Genomic DNA, 23,106 nt, shown 5'->3' with positions numbered 1-23,106 from the left:
TGGAACATGCAGAGTTTCTTTGGAACATAACATTGAGAGTTTCCTTTTCAAGTCATTATATGATTATACTGTCAGAAAATGTTAGAAAATTGCTTATCTTATTAGACAGTATTTTCCAGACTTATTTTATTTCTAATACATGTATTACTGTACCACTTATCCTGTCTAGGGTTGCGGGGAGCTGAAGCCAACTGATTTAAATTGAGTAGCAGACTACACCCTCGGATGGTCGACAGTCAGTGATGGGGCGCATATTGAGATGGCCCATTCACACCCATATTCGCACTGTTGCCGAGAGGGAACTGAACCCACTGTGCGCAAATGTCAAGTGAGTGAACCACTACAGTAGTTGTAAAATTAAATATATGTATCATTCTTATTTGTATATTTACTTATTTGTTTATGTATTTATTTTTAAAACATCATAAATGGCAGCACAGTAAACTTGTGGTTTGGGGAGTCTGCCTCACAGTTGTTGTAATCTTGGCTCCGGCCTTCCTGTTTGGGGTAAAGTATATAAAAAAATGAGGCTTCAAAATCATCAATAATGAAATTATTCTCTGCTCTCAAATGCTCTAGGCGTGAGGTCCACTCCGTTGAAAAATGGATGCAACTTAATCTAGCATCTTTCTTGTGCCTACAAATCCTTACATATTTGAGCCATGAAAATATGTCCACTTAAAGACTTTGGTGTTGGGGAATCGGGGATATTGTATAACCCACCAGGTTGTCGCCAGCAGTGATTTAAAAAAATAAAATAAAAAGTTGACCAGTGTAAATAATTATTTTCATTACAGATTATTCATTTTAAGTGGAATAAAATACCAAGAAAAATTTATGTGCGGATGTAATTCAGTTTCCCCGATCTCCTGTAGATAAACTAGCAAACTAATTGAGACGGAATCAACAGCATCACTGCTGGTTGAACCAAGTAGTGCACTCCATGTTGCCTCAGTAGCTTCAAGACATGATTAATCAACAATCATTTCCACACAATTCAGTCAGAATGGCTAATGATCAATTAATCAACATTATGCCCATGGCTACCTTCTATGAATACAAACCAACTTTTTATTCATTTTTAACGCATAATTTCACAACCGAGGTACAAAAACAATAAGGGAGCCGAACAAGGTCACGCTTCACTGAACAAGCCCATCTTAAATGACAACTAGGTTATGAAGTGTAAAAGCATAAAAGCCTCTCTGGTGCCTGGTAACTAATGTAAAAATATATTATGTATCCCATATTGTTGAAAGGGAGATATAAAATCCAAAGAGGTTCTAGTACACAGTGTGTTGCTGTTTATGTGCACATTCATCTCTCGCTCTCTCACTCACATCTAATAACATATTAACAGGCTTTCCTTTGGTTGCATCATTAAATGACCACGGGCCATTTAAGAGAGCTGGGTCAATAAACTGTGTGTGTGCATGCGCATAAGTGTGTAGGTGTGTGCGCGTGTGTTTGGGTCCCCCTCACATGAAAATAATTATCAATTTAAATCCGAGGCTTCACACTCACCTGTGAAACAATAAATATGCAACCTTGGTGACCCAGGTGAACTGAGGCGCCAGGTCAACACTTTGCATGTCACACACGCACGCACACACACGCATGCGCACGCACGCACACCGTAACACACTCCAGCACACTCTTGGATTCCACATGCCCTCTCGTGACCCCAATAAAAGAGCCCATCACATCAGTGAGAGCCTGGGGGAAGGATTTTACTGTTGCACGCTTTACAAGGCGTAACTCATAAAATCTTCCCTTCTCTTGAGAGCCTTTTTCCTTCTCTTGTCTGAGAGTGAGTGAGTAAATAAGTGGTGTGTACAGTCCATGAGGCCACAGTGTGTCAATTCCTTCACATGGTGGGATAAATAGTCCTTCGCTTTCTTGTTTAAAACAATCAAAAGACAGCAAGCGAACATGGATCCGGATTATAAAGACCCACTGAGCAACCACAAAAATTAGGTTCACCTGCATAATCTAATGAAATCCATGACAAGCGCTGCATCGAAAATGCTGCCTTTACGCAGATAATGAGAAATGCATGCGCAGCAATGTATTCCACTGGGCATGTTTGTTTAATTAAAGGAGACATATGGTGTAATTTTCCACAAATGAAAACAGCTCCCAGGTGCCTTTACACACTTTTGTCAACATACGCCAACAATTAAGAATTTAAGATCACTTATCACTCTCTTTAACTCATTCACTGCCCGACATTTTCAGGCCCTCTTTTACCCTAACGTTTGAAACAAATGTGAAAAAACTATGAATAAGTTACTGGGATTGAATGGCTGCACTGTAAAAAGACAAGTACATTTGTCAATGGCGGTGAATGAGTTAATTATAGGAGCAGTAGTAGGATAAGAATTTATGAGAACGGACTTCCGGGTCCGCCGCTGACGAATGACGGAAGTTCACTGATGTGCCCACCACGGTTTCATAATCGCACGCCATTTTGAATTGCTATTTTTGAGAATGTTGCTCGTGCATGTTAGTGACGGGCGTGGGTTGGTCAAAGATTGTTGGTGGGGTGTGTTGGTGTGGTAGTAGGAGTAGTGCTACATTCAAATCTTGCTAGCCGTTTTACGTTTACAGTGATGTCAGAACTGCTGCCAGATTTGCTGTTTCTTTGTGTGCTTTGCAGCAACTTCTGCCGCTTGATCATTTGTCAAAACAGTTGGTAGAAAATAGCTTCTTGGAAACACAAATCCAGCAAGCGTTTTTGTAAAGCGGCAGATTTCTTTCCTTCTCCTGAGTCTTTCCACAGACAGAAAATCTAGCGCGCACAGACGATTACGAAGCCATCGTATGCCCCGTTTTTTCTCGTAACAATCAATGTAATTGGTGACAAAAGCACCAAATGGTCTTGAGCGTTGAAACCGGTGTTAGGCAAAGTTGTGCTTGCTTGTGTGTTTTGGTACCTACAGTATTCTCAAAGGATCATTGGCCTACTTCCTCACTGGTATGGATCGATACAGTATGTGGGGCCAAGTGCCACAGCCAATTTCATGCAGGCACACTTTGTTGATGAGAGGGAACAAAGCTAATGGACTCTTTGTTGTGGTTGTTGAAAGAAGAAGAGAGCTGGTGAGACAACACTAATATCTCCTCACACATCCCCTGCTCAAAATGGACATTCCCTCCATCCTTCCCAAGTGTCATCTGTCTTTCACATCACTCTGAACTAATGGCTTTCATCTCCTGTTGCACATGCTGAATAGGCGGAATACAAATTAACTTTATTTTCAATTTGAAAGGCATGCTTTGCGGAATGGGACAATCATGTCAAACTTTATTTTTGAAAGATTAATAAAGGGTTGTTGCTGTGTTTTTTTTGGGGCCTAAACTAAACAAGTAATCCTGATACATGATTAAAAAAGTCACTTAAAAGCATATATTTTGTTGGAAACCATGTAAAAAAGATAAGCACTATACACAGTTGCACTCAAAATTAAACTGACCCAAAACTGAACCCATCCGTGTTACTGATACGTGCCGAAACATTCATTTCAAGTGGACTTTTAAAAGATGTACATAACGTACACTTATATGTAAGGTAACATTTGTGAGTTTATCGAGCTGAAACTAGACCAATACTACTACTACGCTTGATGACACATTAATGAACAATTTGATCACATTATGTTAATATGAAGGTATATACTGATCAGTATATATACTGATTTTGGACTATAAACCAACTTCACATTGGGTGGCACATGATTTCAATAGTCCATGCTTGTTATCGGATCAAAATTACGCAGTAACAATAATGACACTCTTATAGTCTGATAGCCATCACTTTAAAAGGGGACATACTGTAATATAGTAATTTGACTTTTTTTTTTTCACTCTCTCTTTTTTCTGTTTTATTTCTAGTTTCCTTTAACATACATCTATGCTTAATTTAGTTAAGTACCGCAAGATTAAAAATTGACATTTTTATGGGGTATGACAGAAAGGTTCCAGGAATGGCGTCAGAAAAAACAAATTTCAAATCCAAACTGCAAATGCTGTCCTTTAGAGTAATTCCCATGGAGTCTGTCATGACGGCTATCTTGATGCCATTCACGTTTACAAATCCGATAAGCTTGGGTAAAAGGAAAAAATATCATATGGAGTCAGGTTGGCTGAGTAGGGAGGTTGCTCCAACACAACCATATTCTTCTCACCCGGGAACGGTCGGATGCTCAGTGGTGAAGCAACCATGAGTCGTCCTGCCACAGCTGTTACCTCTTCTCGCGCACTGAATGAAGCAAATGGCGCAGGATCTCTTTGTAGACGTGCTGGTTGATCGTTTGGCCCACATTTAAGGGGAAACCACATAGTTTGTCATTTGGATTTGAAATATATCTTTTATCACACCAGTCAGGGAACTCTTCTTTAATACCTAATAGTTTTTTTTTTAATTTATGTTAAAAAATAATATATTATTCATTATGGTTTTCCATGTGTATAAATATGGGAAAAATGATGATAAAAGCATCCTGGATTTGTTTTTAATAATAAGGGGGAAAAAAAGCATATAACACTAGTATCAGGATGTCTGTGTGCACATGTGTCAATAACATGCTCCACCTCTGTCAGCACTGAGTACATGAATATTTCATCTACAAGGTGAAATACAGCAGTCTCATAACGGACTCGCGCATTCATTTAAAGGCATGAAAGCACACACAGAACATGCACACACTACACGCGCACAGTTTGCCGCCTGAGAGGGATCACCGCTGCTATTAAAAATTGATTAGCTGTCATAGTATCATCTTCCCCCCCAAGGTTAAGTCTGAAGCCGCGTGTGCATGCAAAATGTGGAGTGCATAGATGAGATGGGATAAAAAGAAAAAATCGGCTTTTGTCCTCTGGTCATTGAAAACATTGAGGAATGGAGATGAGCGTGGATGAAAGGATGACCAGGGGAGAGCTTCAGGATAAGAATGAAGAAGTTTAACACTTTATCTGCCGCCCCCCCCTCCTCTTTAATATTCCTTTGCGTAACACTCACTGACTTTTACATTCACATTTCCCCTGGACCAGCTTGTTCTTGTTCTTTATTAGTATCAAATAACCAGCTGATATGAATATCCAAAATCATTAGGCTGCCATAACATTCTGTCCAATGCACCTAATTAGTATTTGGTGTCAAATGAAGAATATGTCGGGCTTTGACTTACTGTTTTCATTTGTTCATAATATGGGGAAACGAACTGTCAGTGGCACTGACATTTGGACCTAAAATGCTCTTACAAAGACAATAATGCTCCGCTCATGCTAATATATTGACCCTTTCATGTGGCTAAATATGAAATATTAGAAAAAAGATGATATGATGCAGTGCACCACCAATCCATCCATTTTCTATACTGCCTAGAAATAGCAGGCTGGATGACGGGATGGAGTAGCCATAGAACATGAAAACTCCACAAAAGTAGGGCCCGGCCGGAGCTGAGATTTGAACCCTCACAACTGTGAAGCAGACGTGCTAACCACAAACCCACCATGTCAATGCAAACTACACCCACAATAACAGACATCGAAAGTAACACTCCTTTGGGTGTGTTATTCCAAAATAAATTGTGTTTATTTTATTTCTTTTTTTAGGGGGGTAAATTATGTTTCTGCTAGTTAATTAACATTTTTGTATTTTATCTCATTTGTAATTGAACAATTAAAAAGAAATAGAAAAATAGAAGGGGATCCAACCCCGCCAACCCCTCGCCTCCCCCATCCAATTTTGTTAACATCATATTTTTGCATAACACTTTACGAGTGTTCATTTTGTGTAACTTAATTTCCTTGACTGATACACAGTCACCCCTGTGCTCCTCAGTGAGAGGCTCCCAGCTGTTTGATTTAATTACGGTGACCTGAGGCGGTACCTACGACCTATAGGGCAGCATGGAGCGTAACAATACCACAAGGGAAGGTGAGACACACACGCCACTCAGAAACATCCTGCAAGGGATTCGGATTAATTTGACATCTCTGGACGGAAGCGGGCTTCAGCTCCTTGTAACACACGTGCGTGTGCGCGCACCCACACGCATGACCAGCGCGGGCTTATTTCCCCCGGCTTTAACTGTGACGTCTCAATCTGTTTTCTGCCATATTAACATCGAGCCCGCAGACTAATCGCAGAATGTATCTTGTAGCTTTCCGCTGGGAGATTTGCTGCTCATTGGACATCTTTCATTGTACAATGTAATCCTATGAAATGTGGCACCGCAAGGTGCAGGGTTGTGGGGGGTGCGCTCGTGTGCAAATGCCATCGCAGGAAGGCAAGCCGACCCCCACTGCTGGTGACATTTTTCCTGGAGAAATGTCACCCCGGTGATTTTGGTCCCCATGTTTGGGCATGTGCATGTGTGTATTTGATTAGCTCTGGGCGAGATCTGATTGATTTTGTATAACACAAGCTTGTTATGTTGGGAAACAGCAGGATGTGGTGCTCGCTGAGCTTCACTACAATTTCCATTCCACATCAGAGCAGTAAGGTCTTATCTAGAGTACAATATAGGAAATTTGAGAATAACCGCAAGCAGACATTGACTCTCAATAAGGGTGTGATTTAGTTAATGCATTTTTGTCAAAATCAGGGTGGATCAGAGCACAACAGCCTCGAAAACAAACGCAAGTAATGCTCAGCGGACACCGAGAGAGGCGACTGAACTGTTGTGCTGTGTGTGTGCTTCTGCAGTTAGTTTTCACGATGGTTGACCATAAGCAACTTAGGAGTGGAAATGCAGGTGAATGTCATCGTAACGTTGCTTCCGGGTACGTCAAAGCAATATCTACATGTTGCGTTGTACGATAATATGCAACTATAATTTCATATTCGCTGTGTTGAGAGTCAGCCCTGGCAATCTGCTTCTTTGACAATCAAGCCGAATTGTTTGTGTTCAATGAAAAAGTGAGAGCAGTATATGTGTAGCGTCAAAATGTTTGTAACATTTTTATTCATTTGAGCCAAAGCAATCCTGGTTCAAAATGTCTGAATACATTGTCATTTAAATGTCAAATGACCATCAAGTTGGTTATATCACAAAGTGTAGTTTTAATACTCTAATCTGTGCATATTCATTGGCAATGGCAGTTATGGGAGGCATGCGTCTCCGCCGGTCACATTTAATGTACACCTTGCTCAAGAGTGAACAATATATATATATATTTTTTTTTAAATTTTAAATCCACCTTTTCCAACATTATTATTATTTTATTTTATTTTTTTTGGTCTGGGGATCCAACCCTGTCCAATCCACTTCACACAATATATGTTGGAACGTCCCTGTTTCCCCCCACCGGGTTTTTCCAAGTAGCTACTCCAGTTTCCATCCCATCTCACTTCTTAAGTTAACTGATTACTCTAATTGTCCGTCAATGTGAATGTGAGTAGTGAGTGTGTATTGTTGTTTGTGTGTTCCGCGATTGGCAGGCGACCAATCTGAAGTGTACCTAGCGTCTCGCACAAAGTCAGCAGGGATAGGCTCAAGCGCAAACCTAATTGTAATTAGGAAAAGTGGTCTAGAAAATAGATAGATGGATGGATTACTGTGATAACTAGAAAGAAGCAACAAGCAGAGTCCGTTTGGTTGAATTAAGAGGCTACGAGACAGAACGCGTGTGTGCACGTGTGTATGTTGTGCATGCGCGTGTGCGTGTGTCTTCCTGATAACTGAGGAGACATCTGTCACCTCCATATGGAGATCAACTCAAATGGAGGCTCAAAAGTGAGCACTAATTGATTGCACAAAAGAATGCAGTTTTTCATTTGACATTGAAAATGAATAATTTTGCTTATAGGCAGCAGGGTGACCTAACCCACAAAAGTCAATCTATAATCTGCAAGAGTGTTTTGAGATTAATACAATGGATGACATTTTGCTTCTTAACCCTAAGAAAACTGCAGATGTTGATTATTGGACGTGCCAGACACGGGCACCTGATTAAGGACACCACTTACAGTTTTGATAAGTACCATTAGCCAGATTGACTTGGCAAAAAAGTTCTGTATTATATTTGACTCAACCTTCTGCTTTCAGCTGCGCATCAGGAACATTACTGGAACTGCAACTTTGCAATATTTTTACGAAACGGACCATTCTATCTATGAGTGGCGCAGAGACCATAGTTCATGCATTTGCTACATGTCGCATTGATTATTGTTCCGCGCTTTCGGGTCTTCCCATATCTACTCTTAAAAGACTGGACTTAGTGCAAAAGCTGCAGCAAGACTCTTGAAAAGAGCTTGAAAGTCGGATCATATGATACCTATATTGGCCAATTTTCATTGGCTCCCAGTCCGCGGTGTGATTTCAAGGTTTTGTTACGTGGCTGAGCAGTTCCCTATCTTGCTGACTTAGTTATTCCTTAGATCCTACCTCGAGTCTTATGCTCACAACATGCTGCTCTTATGTTGAATCCGAGCGCTAAAAAGAAGACAGTGGGTTGCATCTCGAGCATTTTTCATTTGGGCTCCAGTACTCTAGAATACCCTAAATGCGGAAAATACAGTGACTCGCTCTGTAGAAATCTTTTTTATCTTGGCATAAGGCTTATTTCTACACTGTCTCATTTGGTTAAATCAAAAGCGGAATACAACTAGTCTCTTTCCGTGCCTCACCGCCCGACAGCTGGAGTTTGCCCTGTTTTACTGCCACTTCAACACTCCTCCTTTCCTCCTGTTCTGGTCGGGTAGGCGCATAGGTGGGGATGGGCGAAGAGGGACTGTGAAGATTGTGCATCGAGGTCAGGAGGACCACTTTCAGAGAGAAGTTGCCGCGGAGGATTCTGCATTGGCCAATCGGTACAGGACTTGAAGAGAACCAATTCCCCGGAGGATTTCGTTTTGGTGCTTCATTTCATTAAAGGGGAAGTCAACCCAAACATATTTTTTACAAGAATATGTTCTATGCAAGCCCACTGAAACAAGGAATTCTAATAAATATTGTGTTTGTGCAATAAGAGTTAATCCACCCATTTTTAGCCATCTCAGGGGGCGGCCATTTTGTCACTTCTGTCATCTGAAAATGACATCACAGTTGATCAGGGCTTAGATAATGACCAATCATGGCTGACCTGTTTTCTGAAGCTGAGTCATGATAGCCTGTGATGGCTAAAAAGGAGTGGATTTTGCTGCTTAACTCATATTCCACAAAAACAATATTAATACATTACATTAATACGTTTCAACCAGTGGGTCTGCTGGGAACATATTCTATCATATTGTTCTTTTAGAACACTTTACAGCATCATATCATGCTGTTTCATGCAAGTTTATAGATTTTCACTGGTCTTATGCCTGCAAATTGTATACCTTTCTGTTTACAGCTGAGCATTATTAGTATTGTGGCTACAGTTATGTTTTGGATCTAATTCAATTTAGCAGGTGCATTTAATGAAGTGTCCATTAAGTAATTTGTTGTTTTGATTCCTAGATGAGAACCATCTACCCATATATGAAGAATTAAGATGCTGGAAAGCAGAGAAATAAAAGACACTGACGCAGGATGGTTTTGGACCAGGATGCTTTGAGAAAATCTTGCACAAGTGGAGGACGATGAAGTAAAGCTTGTTTGTTTCCATTTTTGTTTTCGGATGCACACATGCGGGTTCTACATAGAGGGACTGCATCACAATAGACAGTGTCTGTTTCACATCTGTTTGGTTTTATCAAACACTTTCATTTTGTCGTACCGACGCACACACGTGGACAAACAGTCAGTGAGCCCAAAACTGTAGCGGGGGAGGGGCACTAAAAACTCATTACATGGACAATCGATATTGCACACACTTCAGCACTATGAACGCCCCCAACCACATTCACAGCACGTACACACACGCACATTTCATCAAGCGCTGGCTAGGGTGACAGATGACTTTTGTCAGCTTGAGATGTGTTACCGTGGTAACCATTAGGCATATTTTTGGTAAGATACGGCAGAGGTGATGCGGAGGAAAAGCATCCAGCTTAAGTATCGTGAAACATTTTCATACTGATGTGCGCGTACGTGCGACTTATAGAACTACTTTGTACTGGCAGTCCTACAACCTGGTAAAGTTTGCCTTTTTTTTTTTTTTCTAAATAAGTCCATACATACATATATTCAGGTAATGCCTAATAAAAGTGTATAAAACAAAAATGGGGGAAAAAAAACAAATAAATACAATAACTTTTTTATTCTAATGAAAAAATACATAACTGTTAATTAATTTTTGATTAATTCAAGAAGAACTAATTCATGAATGTTTACACATTTAAAGCAGAATTTTTGTTTCACAATTTGAAATTCCTTTGTGTCTGACATGTCTGTGACACGCTTTCATCAAAATACCCCGAGAATGAAGAATTCTTTTGCATTTGATGGGTGGCCGAACACTCCAGAGTCAACTATTTGTATAGGAATAATTAAATTCAATTTTCCACAATGTCAATCCTTTAAAATAAAACACATAGCGATGTTTCTATTATTTTTTTTCTAAAACAGCAATTTAAAAAAAAAAAACAAAAAAAAAAAGTTTACACTACATGGTCAGGTTTCTGAAAATACTGTACATGTAGGCCTAAATTCAGACATCAAACTGGCGTGAAAAAATAATACATGTACAAAATTGAAATAAAACAAAATTTAAAATGGTAATTTTTCAAATATAAAACATTTATATTCATATTTAGCTGTAGTGAATGAGAATAATCATTAAATAAGTACATCTCTTACCTTTCCGAGACCAGGTGTGTCTTTGATCTTATTGGCTGCTCGGAGGAGGCAGGGCGGAGCTGGGGGCGGGGCTGCCAGAAGTGCGGAGCTGAAATTGGTGGGGAACAATTGACTGTCGCATGTTGGCGAGGATGATGTCACAGGCAGCGGCACTGACGCGGCAGCCTTCAACTTCTTCTTCTTGGATGTTAGATTCAGTTTTTGTGCAGCTCTGACAGGGAAACAACAATGAAAGGCGACAGATGTTTATGACATTGATTCAGTCAAGCCATAATTGATGTTTTCAGTGGATGAAGATCTGCTTGCTAACATGGATCTACAATACTGTAGCATCCTTAAAGTTGGACAGAAATGCTAATTGCAGACTGGAGCTACAGGCACACACGCATACACACGCGCATCCACGCACACAGACACACACACACACACACCGTTGTTGACATAAGTAGCAACATCTGGATGGGGAGTGGCTCATTTGCTTTCTTGTTGCTCAATTCCCTGCGGCGTTCTGCTCAAAGGGAGCCACTAAAAGTGATATTTATATTTCTGCTGCATCTACTCCCAACTCAGGCAGTCTCCTTTGTTCTCTCTTTTTAATTTCCACTTCTAAATCCCTCCTTGTTCCCCTCTGTCGTTTTTAGCTTCTTGACTATTTCTCCCCAACAGATCACAATCAGGCATGATCATAAATGATGGGATTTTATTTTAAAGGCAGCACAGTGAACAGTGGTTTTGCATATTTGCATCACAACAAGGTTCTGGGTTGGACTCTCAGCTCTGGCCTTGTGTGTGTCGTTTGCATGTTTTATTCGTGCTGGCATTACTTTGCCCTACAAACTCCGGCTTCCTCCCGTATTCAAAATGGTCTGGTGTGAATGTGATTGAGAATGGTTGCCTGGCTGTCTTATGTGCCCTGCAATTGGCTGGCGACCAGTCCAGGGTGTACCCCGCCTCTCGCCAAATGTCAGCTTGAATAGGCACCAACTCAACTGCAGTGCTAAAGATAAGAATCGCAATAGAGAATGGATGGATGGATTTACTTTTACTGTAATATCTAATATCGTGTAAATGTTTATGTAATTTATGTAACGTGTATTTGTTCATTGTACGGATAAACAAATTACTAATTATATATGTATAAATATTTATATTAGGGCTGCACAATATTAGAAAAACGTGATATGCAATATGGGTTTTGAATATTGGGATATTCTTGTTTTTTAAAAGTTATTTCGTGTTGGTCATGCCCCCATATGGTGTTCTCCTATTGGATGGCCATGCACATTTAAAGTTGTATTTGATTGGTCAAAGTCAGATACAAGCTTACAATTCCATATGTAACTTTTCGCACGTCTTTGGAATACGCATATGGCACGCACGATTGTCACAATATTGTGACAATATTTTTTCAATATATTGCGCAACCCTAATCTATTATTTATTTTATTTTATTATATTTTTTATCATATTTACTTACGGAATGTATCGACTAAATTCAGTTAAATATTTTTCATGATGATTGCACAAGCGTTTTCTAATATCCTTGAGCCTTCTGACGCAATGGGCAAACAACATCTTTGGAAAACTGGTGTGATAGTTCCTGGAAATTGGCCTCTATTCACCTATGTAGATATTGCAGCAAAAACCAGACATTTGCAGCTAGAGTTGGCATTTACCACGTTAATAATGTATAGAGTGTATTCCTGATTAGTTTAAAGTTATCTTCATTGAAAAAAAAAAAACATCTTTTCTTTCAAAAATAAGGATATTTCTTGGTGACCCCAAACTTTTGAACGGTAGTGTCAACTTAAATGACCCGGATGTGGAAGTCTTTCGTTTCCTCTTAAATAACCTTGCGTTATTTTGTAATAATTATTTTATTGCGAAAGAACACAATAAAAACTGAAAACTTATTACGTTATAAAGCAATCTTAAATATTCTCATGATGTGACGGCCTAGTGACCAATGTGGTTGTGTTGACAGCTAAATGCTATCTTGGTGAAACAGTTGTAAATAATTCAATCCACTCACGATACTCCCAGCCGGTAAGTGGATGTAAATAGGAAATTAGCCAGATAATCACCTTGAAATATTGAAATAATGTTTATGAGAGCACGGACATTTGTTTTGTTTTTTTTTTTGGTGTGGGTGGACTGATGGAATGTAAGGACGGAAGCGCTTTAAAAGGACAAGCGCGGACGGGGTCGGAGGATGATTATTTTTATGAATAAGGACAGAGCTTCACAAAAAAGCCGAATATTTCACATTAAACATTATTGAATAATTGAGCTCTGAAGCTGTTGGTGTCCCTGTCCTGCAATTTGTCATTCTTCAGATATATTAACGTGAGGGTCGAGCCAGAGAGAGGACCTCCTGCCCTCCTGCACACTCGGTCAAAGAGCTATATCTCACACCATTGGCTTTCAATTAAGTGCAGCGGGTTACTGAGATAAGCGCAAGGTAGAGGAACTGGGCAAGTGCCTATAGTGTGGAAATAATGGAGGGCCAGTACAAGAAGAGCAATGGAACGAGCAATGTGGAATGGAAATTGAATGTTGGCCATTTGAAGCATTATTTTTCTTTAGGAACATTTGGAAAGTGCAACATTTTGGACACAAAGAGAGCCTTTTGTGTGTACAGTATGCAACCAAAATTAACATAAAGCAGTATATAGTACGCAATATATCCATGCATTATCTATAGCTCTTGTCCGGGCTAGCTGTATGCAGAGGCAAGAGGGCGTAAACTGGCGTCCTTTTTTCAGATCAAGAGGATGAACAACCACAGGATTATGACCGAGCAGTATTTTGATCAATCACTAGCATTCTAAATCGTACCGTACGTCTGTGCTTTTTTTTAAAGCCAAAAAAAGCCGATCTGCTTGAATTAGTCTGAGATTTACGGTTGTAATTTCTAAAACAATTTGCATATTCACAGATTTTTTTCCCCCTTTTTTTACTTGAATTAATCACAGCAGCAGGTTAATTTAATGGCAAGATATACAAGTTTCAAACTTGTATATTTTTTTTGGTTCCACAAAAGAGAATGTTGAATATTGTTTATATTGTTTTTCATATATTGTATGAACGATATAGGTGTAAAAAGAGAACAAGCTTGTTCTGTTGCACATTTTAATGCATGAACATTAAGAGAACCAGCTTGTTCTGATATCAATGTTTCTTTGTTGGTTTCTTTTTTTTTACATATTGGAAACAGTAAAGCGGAGCTGGTTTTAAAATAAAATCCAATGAAACGGCATTCTATTGTGTTTTTTGGGAGTTACATTTAGTAAGTATCGGTTTATTTACAGAAAAGAGTAGAAAAGAATTGTATCGTTTTAACCTTTGTGTCGCATCATTAGGCCTTATATCAAAGTCAAAATTATGTCAAAAACATTGTTACACCGCTACAGGTATGTACAGTATGTACAGGCTACACATTCTTTAAGACATGTTCTATAATATTGGGCGCAGGCACGAAGGCGCACGGTTGCTCTGTTCCTTAGCGGATTTTGTTATTGGCTTAAAATCTACAGTTTGATGTTTGATATCGGTGCAACGTTGAATGTTACAGAAGCTTTGCTGCATGAGGACGATGGACATGCAGTCACAGGACTGTGCAATCCCGTTCACGTCAAGGCATCACTTTACTATAATCCACTTGTCAAATCCATCAGTTTGACAAACAGCCATAAGACATGCTGTGAGTGCGCGTGTGTGTGTGTTTTACCTGGTGTACACACACACACACTTTCACATCTAATTGGCAGCGTTTAATGACAAGTGGCTTGGGATTTGGCTGAGTGGATCTATTCCAATCTAACTCTAAAATGAAGGGCACTTGTTTTCCATCCATCGACTGCCCCCCCCCATCCATCAGCACCTTCTCTGTCAGCCAGCCTCCATCCATTTCAGATATAACCCTCCATTCCCTTTGTTCATTTCTCCACTCGTCGCCATCCTTCACTTCTCTGCTGTCCGCTTCTCGCTTCAATCCCTCTCACGTCGCAATCAACCACCAGATCTGCCCCTGCATTTTAATCCTCTCTCCCCAATTATTCTTTATCCTCTCGCGGCGCTCTCGTCTCTCCTCCCCTCAGTGACTCTTGCACCTTCAGTGCAACCGGTCTTCAATAATATGAAACGTCATGCTCAAGTTGAAATTGAAAGCACACTCTGACAAATGCAAAAAAGAGGATAAAAGTGAGGGTTATATTGTGTACATCACAGCATATCGTTGCATTGCCCCGATGCCATGTGTAAAATGCCCATAGGGGTGAGGATCTCGCAAAAATGTTGTTACCCTTACCCATTCGGATTTAGAAATAAATGAAGTAGGACTGAAACGATGCAATCGTACAAATTGAACCGTCCATTTACAGCCATCCATCCATCCATCCATTATCTGAGCCGCTCATCCTCACTACAGTCACATTAAAAAAAAGTCAGAGCAACATATCACCCTCCACACAAACTAACTTTACTGTCGACTCATGCGTCATAATTAAGTTGGCATGATGACAGAGAACCAGGAGGAAATAATGCCTAAAAGTCAGAGAATGTCCACAGTTTGAGATCATTTCACACTTAAAAAGGGAAATAAAAAATTGCAATAACAAAGTTAAAGCCACAAAGGCTCAGTCACAGATGTTGTAGTGTGGAAGGTGATACGTGAATAATACCTGTACCTCGCATGTACATTTTGTTGCTTAATAGTGCTAAATTTTACGCGATTCATCAATTAATCATTTGGATGATCAGTAGAACAATTGATACTAAGAATATTCAGTAACTTCTGGGTTAATGTTACAAAGTCCTTCATGTTAGGCAGCCTTCCTCATGGTGCCAATAAATACTTAAGGTTAGGCAACCAATATGAAGCAAATTTCAGTCGAAAATTACAGTTGGAAATGTTAGCACGACTTTTGAGTCACATTATTAGCTTTTAGTTGGCTAGCCAGACTGCGTGCGAGGTATACAACACGAGCTCTCAGTATAATTCAGGTCAGGTGCATACCACTGTAAACTACAACAACAATAATAAACAGACCAATTAAATCCGTTCAAAAGTGTCAATCAAAAGTAAGCATTCTTATCTGCGTAAAGGTGCGGTTGATGATTTTTTCCACAGCTCTTGCATTGGCCGTGCAGTTGATCTGAGATTATGACGAGTAATTAAAAGCCATCTCTGGATTTTCTGTCTTCAACATCGTGTGTTGTGATTCACGGCTAAATTCACGACCAGGTGTCATTTAGCTATTAAAAAGACACGGCGGGAAGAAGAGAGAGCCTCCCCCTCACTATTAGCTGTTCGGCTTCCAAAATAACAACACCTTTCCAATCCTCCAAATCACTTGGGACCAATTCATTTACCCTGCTACCTCCGGCTATGCATGCACACCGACCGCACAAATCCCCAAAGAGGCAATCGCCAGAGCATGCCGTAAAAAATTCCTGCACTGATACAAACTCCCTTCCCCCAGTAGGAACGCACGCACACGCACGCACACACCTAGCATGTACAGCGTGTGTCTCCATCTTTTTACTCAATGTCCCCAGAGGGCCACTGCGGCACGGGGGGGAAACGACAGAGCCCCACCGCGGTGTGAGAGCGACATACTCTATTCACGGAGCCATTGGCACTGATGAAAGATATTAGTCATACACGCATTAACGGCGGCATGGAGGAGGTCAGTGTGGAGTCAGGAGGATTGAGAGAGGGACGTTGAAGGAAGAAAAGAATCAAGGAATGAGAAAAAGAGAAATGAATGAAGGCGGGACAATGGCATGGAGCCAGCAAATGGACGTAGGGATTTACTATGTGCGTGCGTACGTGTGTGTGTGTGTGTGTCTAATGGGGGTGTCTGCATTCGGTTCACGTGGAAGGGTAAAGAGCATGGCAGCCGTGGGATTTAGCAGCCCCTGCTTGGCTGCATCTGCCTTCAACGCGTGGACAAAACCAGCAAAAAGGACGGCGTAAACAGTTTTGTGTTCACAATTAGCCTTGCGACACACACACGTGCACAGGTGTCGGATGTGTGAAGCAATTGGGGTGTATGCGTGAAGGTCACGTTTGGAACAAAGGAACCACTTTGTCCCTTTTGACATCTTAAAGAGAAAACAGTCAGACGATACACAATCCAATTATACGGCAACAAAGAGAAGGCAAATACACGACAACACACTTGACGCCTGCAGCATTAAGACAACTACAGTATTTGTTGTTTCGCCGTAGACGCGGATGCTTGTAAGCGGGCCTAAAGACAGCTGCTTGTGCGCGCTTGGAATGTCAGCCAGATGTGTGTCTGACCGTGCGCGCGCTTGTGTGAAATGGCCCGGTTGCCTCCCAGTTCAAAGGTGACAGAAGCAAAACGAAAAAAAAAGACAGCATGATTACGTGTTTGTGTGAGTTCCGCTTGAATTTACAAGCTGCTCATGACACTTTGAGGGTTAAGAAAGTAACGCTGGAGGAGCACGTCAGTGAGATATAGACTGGGCGAAGAAGGACAATAAGAGTGACCTTTAATTGTATTTATAGAAGTACTATATCGGTATTGCTTGCTCAGTGTGAATTTGGACAGTGCCTCGGATGCTTTGATGACATAATCTCAGCCTTTGTTACCATTTATTATTTAGTGTTCATTTTGAGCTTCCCGTCCTTAGTCATCAATAATTGACATCCTCAACAGTCATGTCTTATTGGCCTTATGTCACGTTAAACCACCATTTCGCGTGACATTTTAGAAAAATCGTGACTTTTTCTTTGGCTTTTTGTCGGCGGGTTTTGTGATGCCTTCATAGAGGTGACACAATGGTCGAGTGATTTTCACATCTGCATAACAATTTGGAGGTTCTGGGTGTGAACCCGTGTGTGATTTTCTTCGGGTACTCAAGCTTCCTTCCATCCTGCAAAAACATGCATGTTTGATTCAGTGAAGATTCTAAATTAGACAAAGAGTGAATGTGAGTATGAGTGGTTGCCCTGTAATTGGCTGAGTCCAATGTTCACCACTCCTCTAAAAGTCAGCTGGGCTCGGCTTCAAGCTCACCTGTGACATGAGGTGGGGAGAGCAGCCAAAAATTGTACCCAAGTAAGAGTACTGTTACTTTAGAATAATGGGAAAAAAAAAATACTCAAATACTGAGTCATTTCTGATTTGTTATTTTCTAAAGCAGAGTATGAATGTCAGCGACACGAATATCAAATAGGACTGTGCAAATTCAGATCGGGCCCAACAACGTCACTTTAACTACAATAATACATTCAATACAAAATCACATGTATTAATTTAGATCCAAAAAGTCACTTGCGTAAATGTAACAGAATATATGTAGGGAAGTATAATGCTACAAAAATAAATGAACAGATGGCACCGCTGAAGGACGCATTCATGAATTGGACTGAACTGAATTGAGAAATGATTTTAGTGAGGATTGTTTTCCAATGTTTATATATTCCAGAATCTTTACCAAGTACATGCCGCATGCTGAACTGAGTGCGTCTTACCTGGCAAAAAAGGCGGCTGCAGATGAACCCGTGCTCTGTGATGTGGTGGTCGTCGTCACGGTGTGTGAAGGTGAGTTTGTGTGTGGTGTTGTGTTGGTGTGTGAAGGGGAGTGTGTGTTGTAGCGGTTCAGGGCAGCCTCGGTCAAACCTTCTCTGGATGCCTCCGACACCATCTGGGAGATCTAATTCAGAGACAACAGAGAAATGAAGGATGAGGAAAGTTCAGTAAGATCACAACCACTGTTATTGAATTGTGTTTTTATACTTGGAACTGACATGAAAAAACAACAACGACTAAGGTATGAAGGCTACAAACCTGGAAAAAATGTTGACCAAAGGAACCAGTGCATGTTTAGATAGACCAGCAATTTCCCAACTAATCACTTCAGCTAATATTTCATCAAATGTTGGTGGCTCATTTGTTCCCCTGAACACTTTTTTAATCCCCGTTATATGGATGGTTGTCACTACGCTGTTTCCAAGGCAACTTGGGGGATGTGAATGACCATTTTTTTTGCTTTGAAAATTATGATATCAGTGCTGTGTGATAGCAGTGACTTCAACTGACATCACAACTAGCATCCGTTTGCCAAATAGTCAACAACTGTTCAGAAAAGAGACTTCAAGCTGTTTATTGCCGCACCCTGTTGAAATTAACTGGCAAACCAAACACACAAGATAATTGCACGTTTAAAGCAACCGCAATGCAAAACGCCATAGACCTTGGCTATGTGACACGGTATTACGATTCTTTAAGCAACAGATATTGGACACAAATGATGGAGGAACACATGTAGACGGACGATAACAACACTCACAGACATATTTTCTTTATCCTTTGAGAAAAATTGACTAATATTACTGCAGCTCATTGAGTCAGCTGTGAAATTCCTCTACGTGTGTGTTTCTTTGTCTGTATTGTACGGTTCCAGAAAGAGGAGCACGATGTCCACTTAATTGAAGCAACAGTAATGGTAAAAACTGTTTAATTATTTACAATCTATTTAATTATGTTATTACTGCACGTTTTTGTAAAACACAAGATTATAGGGTGCTGTTTTTTGATTAAAAAACACAGAAAAAAAATTTTTTGGGGGGGGGTGAGGTTGGCACAGATTCACGGCAGCTCCTTTCATTTCAATCGAAAAAGACAAAGTGTTTTGAGTTGAGAACTAATTAAAAACGTGTCTCAAGGCACTGTACTCCAAACATCACTACGAAGATTGTTTTATATTGACAAACTATTTTTTCCAATTGGATCACTCCTCTGTATTACATACAATATAAAATGCATACCTTAAAACATATTCAAATCAGTCGCTGTAAGATCCCAAACAATTGCTGCCACACGATTGATATAATGTGTGTGTGGATGACGTGTGTATTTTCTCTTGGAAGAATAGATATGGATTATTGATTATTGTGCTTCCATTTCTTTATTAAAACATTTTATTGCCTGCAAGCATGTACATGTATTATGCCTGTGGGCAGCTAGTCTTGCATGTCCACCTGTGAGTGTGTGTGTGTGTGTGTGTGTGTGTGTGTGTGTGCATATTTATTGCAAAAAGGATCACAGGGTCCAAGCATGCAGCTTGCTGTCTTGATAAATCACCTCCAGTAAATGAGATGCCTCTATAGTTTATACGACACTCCTCTGTGCATTGATGCCCATTTCCAGTCGCTCGCTGAGCTTTCCAGTACTGCATTATTAAAGCTGCGGTGACCACTTATTAGAAAGCGGGTCTAGCAGGCTATGCGGAAGGCCAGCCAGCAAAGTCTATTCATCTTGTCGAGTGAGAAGAAGGCAATTTTCAGTAGTGTGCTAATACTTTATTGATTTTCATATGCATGTGTACGATATTGCACATGTACCCAGTATGTGTGGGGTGAATGTCCCCTGCGCTCCAATCTAGAAACAGCATCATAAAATGTTTGTTCATTGTATCAGATGTGCACAAATGACAGTACATTACATTTCCATTATGGCTGAGCCTGAAAAGATTTAGACCCCGGACAAATTTGGAGAGTGAATGTTTGTTGAATGGGTATCTTTTAACGGGAAATGACAAACCCGAAATTGGCACATTACTGTAGGAAGTTTTGTTAAAATATATTATTGAAAATATGTGCCATTTTCCTTTTTTTTTTTTTTTTTTTACATTCATTGACGTAAGCGCCTATATTAAGTTAATGTAAGTATTCTAAAACAGTAATTCTCAGTGTGGTACTCGTACCACTAGTGGTATGCAGGTCCCGTCCAGTGGTACACAATAGAACTACAGAACTTGCTAATAGAACTTGCATTTTACTTTTTAGTACATTACATTTTCCCTTAATGTTTGAACATATACATTTTTTTACCTGGTGCATGTTTTCATTAACTTCAATGTGCAGTACATTTTAATTGAATCATTCATGAAGTACAGTCTTTTAATCTCCTATATTTAAGTACAATGTTAATGTTCAGGTTGCATAATGTTATAGCGGAATTTTTAAATATAACACTACCAGTCAAATTTCAATTTCTCACACTAATGAATAGAGAAGTGTCTTCTTTTGACTTGTACTTCTCAGGACCAAAAGCGTGGCTCTTGGCGATGAACATTTATACTGTTCGGAATTATTCTTTGACATTGTCAATCAAAGCTGAACATTATTACCTTTGAAATGTCTCGATACAGCTGGATGTCATGTTACATTATTTCAGATATCACTGAAATTGTGCAGGAGTACCTAACGTCGTGAGCAAGCATAGGATTTGATGAATGCGACAACGTTCCAAGGAGCATTTGAGGTCAAAAAGAGAAAAAAAAAAATCACATGCATTCTATCAACCCTCCTCTTCCTCTGTTGTGTTCCTTTCTTCTCTTGGTTAAAAAAAAAAAATAACAGGGTAAAACTGTGCTCGTTTATCTTCGTGAGCCAACCTCCATTTCCAAAACATTCACCTTCCTCATCTGTCTCTCTTAAATGTATTTTATTCTCCCACTTGTTTCCAAAAGCAGTCCATGCTGTCAAACCCCCAAAATGCGGCCTGAAATTTAGGATGAAGAGTAATGCATCTGCGTGTGTGTGGTCTTGTCTGCTACTATCAAGGGAACAGATGACCTGGCTACCTGTAAACCAATCTAACAGCTCTACTGCAGTTGAGTAAAAGCGGAGAGACAGTGGAGGTGATGCACTGAAAAAGAGGGACAATGAAACAGGATGTTGTACATTGAAGGAAATTGAAAGTGAGAAGAAGTGGCAAGAGTGGACAAGCCACAGAGCAACTGAATTTAAAAAAAAATCTCATTTTCCTTTTCAACTTCCAAAGCAAATCATTTACTTTTATTGGAGTATTATTTTATTTATCTTTTATTGGAGAGATGCACACCGCACAGTATGTCAAATGGAAGTAAGTGGCTTGCTCTCTTTGATGGTGGGTGAAATTTTAACAGCTCAACAAACATGCTATTTCTTGGTTTGCTGAAAAGTGATGGGTTTTGGAGATGTGAGGTTTCAGTATGAGGCCTGTGATATGAGGAGGATTCAGATTCAGGGCTTCTTTAGCTAGTAATGCCAAAGTATGTTGTCAGGAATGGGATTCGAACCCTACAGAGTAGACTACGACCTTCGCTTAGCGCCTTAGACCCGACAATGTATATATGAATGGACTATCAATAGGCCTATCGGGGCTAAAGCCAGAGGACAGCCATCCTACATTGCCACTGTTACTGACAGGTACTGTCAGTATTTCACTGAAAGCACTGTTATCAGTGTGTGTTTTATGCTAGGATTCCTGTATGGACTAATGAGAGCCTCTCAAAGATGAACTTCACTGTTTGCATCAACCATTCAGAGTATACACTCAGTATCATGAATTGTGAAAAACAGAGTTTACATTTGATGCAAATTTTATCCCGATGGGCTTTGCTTTCATTTCATTGTTGTGACAAATCTTTGAATAGCACTCAGAGATATACCTTATGAGAAATGTAAAATTACTTTTCTACTGACGAAATATGCATGTCGCGCTTCTCCCGAACTAAATGCTACAACCGTATGCCATACACTAAATACAGAAAATACTGTGAAAATGCCACAGAGAAATCATTGTATTCAAGTTAGGTGGGCTGAGCGAGTGGCAACGTAAGATGGCCGCCAGTGGCAGAGCGCTAGCAGAATGCCGCGTTTCAACTAGTGGGCCTGCTGGGAACATCTTCTTGAAAAAAATATGTTTGGGTTGACTTCCGCTTTGAGAGCTTCCAAAGCTCAGGCATGTTACAGCTTTTGGTGGTGTTTGTTGACAAATTATCCAAAGCAAATTTGAAACGTTAGTCACTTGGTTGAAATAGGATTCTGGCAAGACAAAATGAAGATGGAAATATACCTTCACACCCAGTCCTCGTCATGTTTTTCTATAAAACCGCCGTGAAGAGAAAGGTTGGCAATGAACACATACAATTTCAGGAAAAGTAGGAGATGGAATATATTTTTGTACAGCACAGTGGCTCCCCGTTGTGTTTTATATTTACAGAGAAAGTTGCAGTGCACAAGGAATACAACATCAGACATCATGCCTCAACTAGACATGCTGAGAAGTATGCAAAATACCAGGGAGATGAGGAAGACAGCACTTCGGTCGCCAATCTTAAAACATGTCAACTGAGGCGACAAGATATTTTCAAAAAAGCAAGCAAAGAGAGCGATGGGACAGTCCAAGCTAACTTACATGGTGAGTGAGATGATTGCGAAGGTGGCCGGGAAAGCCATTCAAAGAAGACGAGTTAAAAGTGCACATTACAGACTGCTAGTTTAGTCTCTCTGGAAAAGAAGGGTGACTTTAGCAAGTCATTTAGCCAAAGACAGCGCATTTGTGACCTGTCA

General features: G+C 40.1%; 1 protein-coding gene across 4 annotated transcripts in view; it reads right to left on the bottom strand.

The window, feature by feature from the left end:
• The window catches only part of kif26ba (kinesin family member 26Ba), a 79,570-nt gene that overhangs the window by 24,748 nt on the left and 31,716 nt on the right, over positions 1-23,106 (bottom strand). For all 4 annotated transcript variants that reach the window (XM_086026349.1, XM_086026352.1, XM_086026351.1 and 1 more), the window contains exons 4-5: positions 18,238-18,419; positions 10,731-10,941 (exon numbers count right to left, since the gene is read on the bottom strand). In XM_086026349.1, coding sequence (XP_085882475.1) covers positions 10,731-10,941; positions 18,238-18,419 — 393 coding nt within the window. The remainder of the gene's footprint in view (positions 1-10,730; positions 10,942-18,237; positions 18,420-23,106) is intronic.

Source organism: Filicampus tigris, chromosome 3 (assembly GCF_054856515.1).
Source record: "Filicampus tigris isolate MCC_2025a chromosome 3, RoL_Ftig_1.0, whole genome shotgun sequence".
NCBI lineage: Eukaryota > Metazoa > Chordata > Actinopteri > Syngnathiformes > Syngnathidae > Filicampus > Filicampus tigris.
This window is presented reverse-complemented; position numbering and strand designations above follow the sequence as displayed.